Here is a 12,651-nt window from a genome sequence, read left to right as displayed (position 1 = left end):
CCGACCTTAGTGTCGTCTGCAAATTTACTAACCCATCCTTCTATGCCCTCATCCAGGTCATTTATAAAAATGACAAACAGCAGTGGACCCAACACCGACCCTTGCGGTACACCACTAGTAACTAATCTCCAGGATGAACATTTCCCATCAACTACCACCCTCTGTCTTCTTTCAGCAAGCCAATTTCCGACCCAAACTGCTATATCTCCCACAATCCCATTTCTCCGCATTTTGTACAATAGCCTATTGTGGGGAACCTTATCGAACGCCTTGCTGAAATCTATATACACCACATCAACCGGTTTACTCTCATCTACCTGTTTGGTCACCTTCTCAAAGAACTCAATAAGGTTTGTGAGGCACGACCTTCCCTTCACAAAACCATGCTGACTATCCCTAATCAATTTATTCTTTTCTAGATGATTATAAATCCTATCCCTTATAACCTTTTCCAACACTTTACCAACAACTGAGGTAAGGCTCACTGGTCTATAATTACCAGGGTTGTCTCTACTCCCCTTCTTGAACAGGGGAACCACATTTGCTATCCTCCAGTCATCTGGCACTATTCCTGTAGACAATGACGAGTTAAAGATCAATGCCAAAGGCTCGGCAATCTCCTCCCTGGCTTCCCAGAGGATCCGAGGATAAATCCCATCCGGCCCATGGACTTATCTATCTTCACCTTCTGAAGGATTTCTAATACCTCTTCCTTCTGAACCTCGATCCCACCTAGTCGAGTAGCCTGTATCTCAGTATTCTTCTCGACAACATTATCATTTTCTAGAGTGAATACTGTTGAAAAATATTCATTTAGCGCTTCCCCTATCTCATCTGACTCCACACACAACTTACCACTACTATCTTTGATTGGGCCTAAAGAATCAGAGGTAACTCAAGGCAAAGAAAGCACACGTGTGGTTAGCAATTAAATGCCTGAGACAATGATAGAATCACAATCAATAGTTTACTTTAAAAGGGAATTGTATCAATGATGCAGAAGAAATACTTGCAAGATATGAAGGAAGAGTGGCATTGTATTGTAGGATTATACGGGGACAGAGTGGCAGAATGGGACAATATCAGGAAAGTGAACTGGCCTCCTCCTTTGTTGTACTATTCTATCATGCTGTGACATGATAAATAAGCAGACCATATCATCACATTGCAGATATGGCAAGCTTCCTCTCCATGATGGTACTTTTAAACACAACATGTAGTTTATGGGGTAAAAATTGTATCAGTGATAATGGGAACTGCAGATGCTGGAGAATCCAAGATAACAAAGTGTGAAGCTGGATGAACACAGCAGGCCAAGCATGTGGCACCTTTATACCAATGTTGTGGGCAGGAGAGCGCTCACAGTTAACATCTCACACAAAAAGTTCAGGGCAATGCCACACTCCCTTGCTGCTGCCCTAAAATGTTCCCACAAAGTTCCTGGCACAAGGATTTAACTCACAACATTATCATTCAGAACTGATCCAAAACATCACTGGCATGAGTTACAGAAAAAAAAACATAGAAACTGCTTTAGGAATTTACAATTAATTTAAACAATTGGAACTTCTAATCTTGGGTAATGTTGACCAGTTATTCTTTTGCCATTTGGTTTTCTTGCGGAAAACCAAGACACTTCCCCGAGTGCAGGACCCGGGGACTTCCACCACTACTCACATCAACCACCCTCTAGCCCCCTGTTCAAAAAGCGATATGACATGTTAACGGCAAGTGCTGATTGGAAATTCTGCCGTTGGTATATCAACTTCCACACCCTCAGAATGTCCAAAATACTTTACAATCAAGTGTCATCGCTGTTGTAATGTAGGGAATATAAGACAATAAAATGTAGGAGCAGGAGTAGCCCATTCAGGCTGCTCTGCCATTTGATGACATCATGGCTGGTCTGATAATCCTCAACTATGGCAGCCAATCTATGTATGGCAAGATCCCACAAAGAAGCATGTCAATGACACAGCTTGGAATCCTATTCTTGCAATAATGTTGTGGAATCATTCACATCCCTCTGAGAAGGAAGGTGCCATGTTGATTTAAGAGGGGCAGCTCTAGTATCTCAGTGCTGCCTCAGTATTGGATGGGAGTGTCAGCCAGGATCAGTGCTCAAGTAGAACCTGAACATAACCTCCTCACTGAAATATAAAAGTGCCACCCACTGAGACACGATTGACAACAAACGACAAGCTGTTGCTGCTGTGATTTTCCTTCAGGTCATACACTGAACTGTACATGACGACAGAAAGTAAGATAGCAATGATTTGTATTATAAGAACTGACTGAAAGAAGACAGGCTGATTCAGCCTTCGGGCTGGAACGTACATTGATTTCCACACTGGGGAAGGCTGCACAATACTTTGCTGAGACCCTTTTGCGTATGCTCCTCACAAGTTGCTTTGTGTGCACACAGTCCAGGCTGGAGACGAGCTTATGCAGATCCAATCCCAGCTTCTTAATACTGAACTTCTTCAACCACTTCAAATAAAATACAGCAAAAGGTCTATGAGGACAATGTATCAGACAGGATTACTGTTCAAAACTCCCCTACCCCACTTTCCACTTCCTTTTCCTGAAGGCGCAAAATGCTAGAGCTACTGTCAGGACTTAACAAAAAAAAAATTGCTCGTGTTTGGGACAATGTATCAGTGAAAGGAACAAAGGTGTCAAAAACAAGGAAGCTGTCAAAATATAATCAGATCTCACTGAGGAAGTGTTTGTTTATGAAGAAGGGTTTGCTTTAATCACTGAATGACATTCCCTCACATTTCTAACTTCTAACCTGGAAACAGTCCCATGGCCATTGGCAATCCTTTCAATGAGGAGCCACATTTCGGGAATCAGGGAATTTGTTGGCTGTTTGAGAATCTCAATCCTGTTCCAATCCCAACTCCATAAAGGGGGGTTAGGTGGGGCGTGGGTGTTGATGTCTGAGCAGGACATCATTGCACAGATATCAGGATAATTAAAAAACATTTTCAAATGATCGAATTCAACCTGTCAGATCAAGTCTGAAAATTTAACAATAAGTTGTGGTGACTGAGCAGCCTGAGAAGGCTGGACGTGGAAGCTCCTGGCCTGGAGGGTGTGAGGCTTCTCTCTGGCTGCTGCCTGTGGCTAGGAGTGGTGACCTTGGACAGACTCAGTCTGTAACTCAGATGTACAATGGACTCTGAGTTTGCTGATCAAATTTATGAATAACAGCTCATGAATACGAATACTGCTTAAAGACGAAATCTGTAATTAAAAAAGCCCATCTCATACAGAAAAAAAAAATCAATAGATTGGTATAAAATTCTAACAAGTTCATTCATCTTATTTGGGGAAGGAGACTTGGCATCATTACATAATCTAGTCCTGTACATAACTCCAGTCCTACACAATCACAGAATGACTCTTTGAAACAAGTGTGCATTCAACAGCATTAAAAACAAAAAAAAAACAGAAATTGCTGGAAAAACTCAGCAGGTCTGGCAGCATCTGTGGAGAGAAATCAGAGTTAACACTTCAGGTCCAAAAACCCTTCTTTAGAACACTGGTTCTGAAGAAGGATCATTGGTCCCAATGTTAACTCTGATTTCTCTCCACAGATGCTGTCAGATCTGCTGACATTTTTTCAGCAATTTCTGTCTTTTGTTTCTAATTTCCAGCATCCGCTGTTCTTTTGTTTATTGTTTAGTTCTCAATACCATTGACCTGATATTAATGGTTCGATAAGAAAGTCTTCTGCCAACTTCTCCAAAATAACAAGGAAGTGAGTGACAAATGCCAATCTTGCAAATGATGCACACATCCCAAGAATTAATCTTTAAAAAAATTACTGATAAAACAGCTGCACATTTGAGAAGCTCTGAATGCAAAATCCCAGCACTGTGGGATGGATACACCATACCGCTGAGGTTGAACAAATCTCCTCTTCTTTTGGCAAGTATACAAAGGGAATGGTCTTCCTCATATTCTTCATCTTAGGATATTTCTGATAGACTGCACCTTCCGACAGCAATAGAAACAACTCTCAGTAGTCTCAGCATAGAGTACAAACTAAAGAATTATCATCAGCAATCAGTCACAAAATACATAATACATAGCACCTTTAAGATGCTGATTTATGGAGCATTTTAAAGGAGAATCATGCAGGACAATGGGGAATAAAAGATGACAGTATATGACTAATTGCACAGCTCTTTCAGAGAGGCAGTACAGACACAATGGGCTGAATGGTCTCTTTCCATGCTGCGTATGCTATGAGTCTTCATTAAGCCTCTACACTATCTCAGGCAGTAGGCAGCAGCACACACAGATTCTGTGCACCCCGGAGATTAAACATCCAACTTGAAATCTAACTCCGAGACTGCCACCACATCAACGATCTGAAGTGAGGCTTGACTTTTTCCAATCCAGAGTTCAGAGCGAGCCACTGGAACACAATGATTCTGGGGCTGTATTCAGGTCTGTTCAACACTCACACAGGCATGACTATACGGTGTCACACTCACCGATTTTATTTCCATCCTCTGTGTAGAACATTGACTTCGAAACCTTTGCTGTTTTATTTGTCTTTGTGTGATTTTCCACAGAGGAGTGAATCCACTTCTTATTGAGATGAGCTGGAACAAACATTTTATAAATATTATTAATGCATGTCTGCTTTCCGAGCTACAGAATGTTAGGTTTTCTTAATGTTCAGAGGAGATAGTTACCTAGTGGTAACATCACTGGAAGAATAATCCAGAAGCCTAAACTAATGCTCTGGGTTCAAATTTCACCACAGCAGCTGGATTAAATTCAATTTCCAAAATCTACAAATATAAAGTTGGAAAGCATGATAAAAACCATTCATTGTGGTAAAAACCCATTCAGAGGAAGAAATCTGCCTTCTGTACAATGTGCGCGATTCTAACAAACCTCTGAAAGGCCTGGTAGGCCAAAGGCAATTAGGGATGGACAACAAATGCTGGTCTTGTCAGCAACAACACAACCCATGGAAGAGTACAGGCAAAATGCATGACAAAGGTTATCCCCAAATGAAAATGAAATTCAGGCAGCAACGAAAGGTACCCAGCATCAATGACAGAGGGATCAGGAGCTCAAGGAAACAGGAGATAAATCAAGGAACATATCTGCTCAAGGAGAAGGAGGGTGTGGGGGTCAGGGAGCATGAGGGTACTCAGCAGGCACAGGGTGCAGCACATGGAGAAAAGACGCAGTGATAGGGAGCGGGACAAGGAGTAGAGGATGGTGATGAGAGAGAAAGGGTGTGACGACATGGGGGTCACAATTGGAAAGGATAGGGATAATTTCACTCTGACCTTGTGGCTGTGAACGAACAGGATTTAAGCCTTTTGGGCTTTTATAGACTGTGTGGCTCTCTTAAAATGCCAGTGAGATAGTTCTCCTGCGGGAATGACAGAATCTGGCCCCTACCAGGTACCAAAATTCACCAACAGTATTTCTCCTCACCCAAGCTTTGAATCATTACTCAGCAGGCATCTTGTCCGTTCTGTATTTGAACACACACCTGGAGGGATGGCAACTTTTGCACTGTGTGGATGCCAGGTCAGGGCTCTGACAGCTGAGCTGCTTTCTTCGCTGCTTCCCCCGCTCGCTTGCTAATGGAATCACAGAAATCACAGGTTAACCATCATCTTCCTCCACTAAGTGGTTTGTATTTTAATTGTTAAGAATTGTGCAGCCACTGAGCAGATGGATGGAACTGATTCACCAGCTCTGAGGGGTTACTGGTCCAGTCAGAGGGATAGAGAGACGATCTCTTCGACAACCACATGTATTGTGCTGCAGGGATTTTGAGAATGTTCTGGTTTTTTCTCAAGTTTTGCTTACTCTCCCACATACTGAGTGACGCAGCAATCCCACCAAATCAACTCACTCTGGCCTATCAACTGGATACATTGTTTGATTCGAAGGAAATATAAAATGTAGCTAAATTCTGCATAACCTGTTTTGAAAGAAAATTTGTACACAAGTTAGGCAAAAAATAAAACTCTCTACTCTGTACTGTCAACTATACACAGGTATGCATGACACAGGTCAGAATCAGAGAAAAGTGCTCTCTAACTCATCAAACACACAACATAGGGTTAGGTACAGTGTAAAGCTCTTCATACCATCAAACATATAGGACAGATACAGGGTCAGATACAGTGCAAAGCCCCTTCTATACTGTACCATTAAAGGCACATAGGACAGATACAGCCTCCTTCCCTGTCAGGTGATGTTGTGGTTTTCTGACATGATCCAACAGTTAGCCCAGTTACACTGTGATTGGAATGGAGTGCTGTGAATAGACACACGGCCCCTCTCACACTTCCTCTTTGAAATTCCGAGTCAGGTGTTACTTACAGAATGACCTTACCTTTCTGGCAGGACTCAGTGCCATGGGTTTTGGAGTGAGCAGCTTCTGAGGGTAGCGATTCTCCCTTTTCACCAACATCTTTAAACCGTCCCCAACGTCTGTTGATGTTTGTGACTGCTTCATGGAGCGTTTCATTAAAGATTCGACCAGCATGGCACACTGTACAAGGAGGTAAGTCACCCTTCAAATTCATTGTAGTAATGTTGTCTGACAGGGATCACAGCAAGGGGATAATTGCAACTTGCATTTACATAGAGTCTTTAACATGATAAAATGTCCAAGGTGCTTCATTGTAGGGCAACCAAACAACATCCTGGTACTGAGCCTCACAAGTAGATATTAGCACTAGAATGAAGCTGGTTCTGGGTAGCGTCTTAAAGAAAATGAGAGATGAAGAGGTTTAGAGAGCTAGGGGTCCAAGCAACTGAAAGTATGGCCGCCCTTGGCGACCAAACATAGGATACAGCAAAGTATGAATGTGGAAGAGGTCAGCGCTGAAGGAGTGCAGAGATTTTGAAGAATTGTATGGCTAGAGGAAAATACCCAGATAGGAATGTATGTATGGTCATGATGGCATAGTTTTAAATTACATCTGCTAATTTAAATAGAAAATTATTACATACAATATAGGGAGATGTATCTCCCCAGTGTGGATATTAACTGAATAGGTATCAGGAATTTTAATACCATAATAATGATTTGAATGTTTAATGTTATTAAACACACCTTCTGTGAGTAGTTGGCAGCTTTCTCAATTTCAGCCAGTAGAAGGTGAATGTCATCACTCTCTATAATACCTTAAAAGAAATCCAGAAAATCAAACAATTTGTGTACACAAATGGCAAAACACTCAGTCACTTAATCCAGTCTTCTCCTGAAAGCAGCAACTCTCGCTGGGTTATAATCTTGGGGCTCCAGGCAGACAGCAGGCTTTAAGTACCAGCCTGAATACTAACTAACAGCCATTTATTTAATTCCACTGGGAATTATCACAGCTAAATTTGAACTCATTCACATCCAATGTCTGTAACCCTTGTCCTTGCCTAGCAACATCATTGAAACCAGAAATCCTGCCCTGTTTCCCACCCACCTCACCCTTTCTCAAAAAGAGCTGCTTAAAACAGTGGCCACTGCAATTACAGCTCTAGCTGAGGATCAAATAACTATGATAGATTGGGAGTCCAACCCGAGATCTGATACAGCAAAGGTTCCATCCAATTTTCCATCAACACCAATAGCATGTCCATATTGTATTACCTTACACTTTAAACTGCATCTGCCATCCATCTGCCCATCTCACTAATTATCTTCAGTGGGAGCAGTCACAGTATGTTTGAAATAGGCCACTGGGGCAGTGGTGAATCTACTGCTAGGTCATGAGGCCAGCAGGAAACAGCCTTTTTGTGTCTGTGCACCTGATTACACTATTTTGCGGTTTCGGCAGTGGAACGGCACAGTCTGTATTTTTCTGTAACAAAAACAGAAATTGTTGGAGGAACTCAGCAGGTCTAGCTGCAAATCTGTGGGAAGAAAGCGGAATTAACCTTTTGGATCCATGGACCATTGGCTCTGCTTTCTCTCTCCACAGATGCTGCCAGATCTGTCGAGTTTCTCCAGCAATTTCTGTTTTGTCTCCCAAATTCCAGCATCCATAGTTCTTTTGTTTTATATCCTGTATTGTTTTATCACTGTGAGTGGTAACAGGGTTATAGAACAGAATAGTATCAATTGTCACTTGGAGTACATTCTTGGATTAATAACCCACAGAATGAGTTTAAATCCTGCTGTTACAATTTGGGAATTTAAATACAACACTGGGATTGTGAAAGTGGCCATTTAGATTGCTATAAAAATCCAACTGTTTCACTTTGGGTTTAGGGAAGGAAATCTGCCATTAACCATTAATTCCTAACTACCCTTTGAAGTGGCAGAATGAGCTTAAGAATGGGGTAATAGATTCTGACCTCGCCAGTGATGCCCATTCTCCAGGAATGAATGAAGCAATGGTCTGGTGTTGTGTGTCTCTAGTTTAAAGCTCTGTCTCACTTGAGAACCTGGGCTGAGTATTGGAGAGCAGACTGTGAGCTCCACGCTGGCTGAAAATAGAGCATCTCACTGACCTGTTTCCTGGAACCAGTGGAACCGCCCCCGACCTGAACGAGCCAGCCCCTGCAGTGCACATGCTGTCTCTCCCGGAGTGGCGTAACGTGCAGGGACTATCCCACTCAGGTCATTATCATCGATACTAAAAAGGCAGACGTGAAGTTGCAGGTCACGACCTCCACAGATTTCAGCAACGTAAGAACAGACCCTGTCCTGAGGCATAACCAGGAGAAAGACCAGCTTTAGAATAAGGGGCTCGCACCTGAGCTGCAAGAAATACATCGGTGACATGCAGCACAATCTAACTTACATTCCCTCCAAAAACTAATCACAATAAGGCTACTTTATGACAATAACCAAGCCTCAAAACATCCATTCTTCCTAAGTGAATCACATTGAGGGGTTCTGGGAGCAAAACATAAAACTGCAACATAAAAGTAAGCTTTAAGTTTAAAAAAAAGCTCATACATCTGTACGTGAGCAGCACATAAGACTATACATTCCACAGTATTAAATTCAGTTCCTACCTATAAAAACCAGCACAACATCTGATTTATCATGAGCAATCATGGGTGGTAAGCTAGTAAACAAATTCAATGTCACAGTTCAAAATATCCAAAGATAAGCAAAAAAAACCCATTTCCTGTTGGTTCCAGTGTCATTCAATAAAAATCACCAACTGGTCCCAGGTATCACCGTGACACCAGCATTTTAATCACCGACATTAATTTCTGTTGAAAAACCCACACACACACACACACACAAGAGGGAAATGTGGAAATAACACAGTATGAAGCTGGAGGAACACAGCAGGCCAGGCAGCATCATAGGTGCAGGAATGTTGACGTTTCAGGACCCTTCTTCAGAAAATTATCTGTAGAAGGCAAATGACCTGAAATGTCAACTTTCCTGCTCCTCTGATTCTGCCTGACCTGCTGTGTTCCCCCAGCTCCACACTGTTATCTCTGACTCCAACATCGGCAGTTCTTACTATCTCTGAGATTCACTCTGTGCCTTTTTGCCTGACTATTTTATCGACAATCACACAGACAAGTTAACTGACAATTGAGATTAAAGTGGTGGTGTCAGTTTCTCATGCATCAATGACTAATCGGAAATGCAAACCACTACATCTGAATTCCCAATGAGCCCATGGGTGTGTATCTCTGCCCTGAAGGAGATATAATGCTGTGATCCCTGCAGGCAGCCCCATGCTATTGTTGACTATCTTTTATCAGAGTGTCAGGAGATTAATTTGCCCACAGAATGACAGTTGGATACTGTCTATTTGTATTGGAACCTTGGTGGAAACCTAGAAATTAGGACCTTGAAGGGTTGTGGAGACTGGCAGCCAACTGAAACTTTTAGATGCTGAGATCAGTAGATTTTTGTTGGACAAGGGTAACAAGCGATATGGGGCAGAGACAGGAAAATGGAGTCGAGAATCATTGACCATGATCCAACTGAATATCAGGACAGGCTTGAAGGGCTGAATGGTCTCCTCCTGTTCCAATTCTCTATCAGAGTTGGATCTGAAGGAATTCCCAGTGCATTGTCCCATGCACATTCCCTGTTCAAATTCATTGCTTAATCGCAACAAGCAAAAGAGGGATGTTTTAAAGGGTGCTTTTCACAAACACCAGATGCCTTAAAGTATTTTACAGTCAACAACGTGTTTTTTTTGAAGCATGACAGCCAATTTGCACATTGCAAACTCCCAAAAAAAAAGAGAAAACAACCAGTTAAGTTGATGGGAAGTTTAAAATTGAGGAATGTATCACAAGGAGAAAACCTTCCTGCAAGGATTATATTTCATAACTGCTTTCGTTGAGTTCAGTTATTGGTGTTGAAATGGGGATCAACCAGAACAAGTCTAGAGTTAGTTGAAAGGAGCTGCTGGTCATTGGACTTTGTATTTAAGAGCTGAGTTCAGGAGAGGCTCTTGCTCAGTGGTAGCACTTTTCCTTGTGATTCGAGTGGGGTTTCAAGTCTCATTTCTCTGATCCAAGGGTCTCTTGTGACATAGTGGTTATGTTTCTACCTTTGGCCTCAAAAGACTCAGGTTCAATCTCAGGCTGCTCTGGAGTTGTGTCAGGCTACAATAATAAAGAATATCCCAAGAGCAATTTACAATGTAGCTTGGATCAACTCCTGAGCCTGACCAAGTTGGTTATAAACATGCCCAGGCAGCAGGCTGTGGAGGGGTTCATATTTTCATATTGTCTGTCCATCTTCCATGGTTATGTTCATGTCTGGGTGGCCTTGGAGAGGGAACACATGTGTCCATCAATGTTCTTGGTGTCTTTAGAGAGAGATAGGCACCACAGGGTATAGAGTGCCTTATGTTATGTTCCAACTCAAGTTTGACTTAGTCCCTTCCACCTCTTCCTACCTATCCCTCACTTTTGCTTCTAGTTGGCTGCATGGGTGATCCTTGATTGTAGTTAATAGCTAAACACAAAACCGAAGTCATGGTGATTTGGTGGCAGGAGTGTCGGTTGGTTGTGCATGATATCACTTGTGGATATTAAAAAAAAAGCTGAATTCATGAATTTGTCAATGAATTGTTTTGTTTAATTGGTGGTGGGTTTCTAAAATAAAAAATAAGCTTATTTTTATTATGTCAGTGGTCTCTTTATATAAAAAAGTGTTGGGTTCTTGAGGAGGCTCTAAGGTGTGGTATCTGTGCTTGGACAGAATTCCATTTCAGCACTGGGTTCCAAAACCTCCCTCAGGAGCCTGTGTTCCCAATCTGAGCTTCTTTATGGAAATCCCCAGTGACCTGCCAAGTGGTAAGGAGTGGTTTCTTGTATGGGCTGAGGTTGTGCACATTTTGCATCTTCACTTTCATCCAGCGCTCTGAAACTCCTTGCCTTCCAATTCCAACCGTTGGGGATCCCAGTGCAGAGCTCCCTACGCAGGGGTCCTCTCAGTCTCCAACAGGGACCTGGGTGGCGGGTGGCAACATGCAATCATAGGTTTAGCTGGTTCCCAGGCTAACTGTCAAGATTTGTGGGGACGTGGAGTTTGTGGATCACGCTTGCATTGGCTCTCAGAGGTTACACAACCTTTTTAATTTTTTGAAGAGCCTTTTGTTACGATTTTGGTTACTCTTCAGTCCCACACTACTGATGTTTATGCAACTGGTGCTGAGGGGTTCGAGCAGGTCAGAGGACCTCCTAGTGAGCATGCTCCAAGGTCTGGATAAAATGGCCAGGGAGGAGGTCATAGTTCCTGACTGCCTGCCTTTCCTCTGTGTTTACAGCTGTGCCAGTGTGTCCTTGGAGACAAAGTGTGTGATGTCTACTGTTAGCCCTGTGTGCGTAGAGAGACATGGGCACCATGGAGGCTGGAGAGGATCATCTTCCTCAGAAACACCATTTTGATTTCATTCTCCTCTCTGATTCTCTCCATTTTTATTTTTTTTTCATTATAGCTGCACTGTCCCTGATGGGAAATGTTTGTAGCTTGTGAACTGGATTTTTAATTTTAATTTGTTGAAGGGTTTAATTATATGAAACAAAAAGTGCAGTTCTTGTTACAGGGTGATCTGTTAACTTGTTAAGATGTCGTATTTTCGAAACAAAAAGAGTTGGGCTCTTCCCCATTGGGGAGCAGGCTTCTAGACAGGGAAAAGATCCAGAAGGGAAAGGTGGAAACTCGAGTTTGTGGTAAATAATAGATTTACAGTGAGGCCCTTCTAAGTCTCTGGAAGACTTATCCTGCTTGCTTTAAAACATGGACATTGGTCTGTTAAACACCTTTGTTTCAAACTCAGTGCTACTTCCTACCATCTCCTGGTCAGGTATTCCACTGGCAAGAAGGTACATGCCACAAAGATCCTCTTGTTCATTCAGATTATTTTCTGTTGCAGTTTTCAATGCACTCATGAAATTCCGACTGCCTTTGCACTCCAGAGTCAGGACCCATCTAAAAGTGGGGGCAGAGAGAGACAGCGGTCATCACAATAAACAGAAACACACATCTGTCCAACACCTACTAGGTTCTGATGAATGCCAGTTAGAGATAAAAGTAGAAAGAGAGATTCAGTATAAAAACTATATCTGCATTCATGTAGTTTCATTTGCGACAAACACATACTTCTAAGTACTTTACAGTCAATTAAATAACCCTTGAAGTGAGGTCACTTTCACAATGCAGTA

At 42.3% G+C, this 12,651-nt stretch overlaps 1 protein-coding gene across 2 annotated transcripts in view; it reads right to left on the bottom strand.

Annotated features, from left to right (window-relative positions):
• The window catches only part of vwa3a (von Willebrand factor A domain containing 3A), a 41,955-nt gene that overhangs the window by 12,830 nt on the left and 16,474 nt on the right, over positions 1-12,651 (bottom strand). For both annotated transcript variants that reach the window (XM_048552759.2, XM_048552761.2), the window contains 8 exons: positions 12,280-12,418; positions 8,506-8,701; positions 7,112-7,182; positions 6,386-6,544; positions 5,531-5,621; positions 4,509-4,619; positions 3,905-4,002; positions 2,338-2,490 (listed from right to left, as the gene is read on the bottom strand). In XM_048552759.2, the coding sequence (XP_048408716.2) occupies positions 2,338-2,490; positions 3,905-4,002; positions 4,509-4,619; positions 5,531-5,621; positions 6,386-6,544; positions 7,112-7,182; positions 8,506-8,701; positions 12,280-12,418 (1,018 nt within the window). The remainder of the gene's footprint in view (positions 1-2,337; positions 2,491-3,904; positions 4,003-4,508; positions 4,620-5,530; positions 5,622-6,385; positions 6,545-7,111; positions 7,183-8,505; positions 8,702-12,279; positions 12,419-12,651) is intronic.

The sequence above is a fragment of the Stegostoma tigrinum genome, chromosome 23 (assembly GCF_030684315.1).
Source record: "Stegostoma tigrinum isolate sSteTig4 chromosome 23, sSteTig4.hap1, whole genome shotgun sequence".
Taxonomy (NCBI): Eukaryota; Metazoa; Chordata; class Chondrichthyes; order Orectolobiformes; family Stegostomatidae; genus Stegostoma; species Stegostoma tigrinum.
The sequence above is the reverse complement of the archived record's forward strand: the minus strand, read 5'-3'. Positions and strand labels throughout refer to the sequence as shown.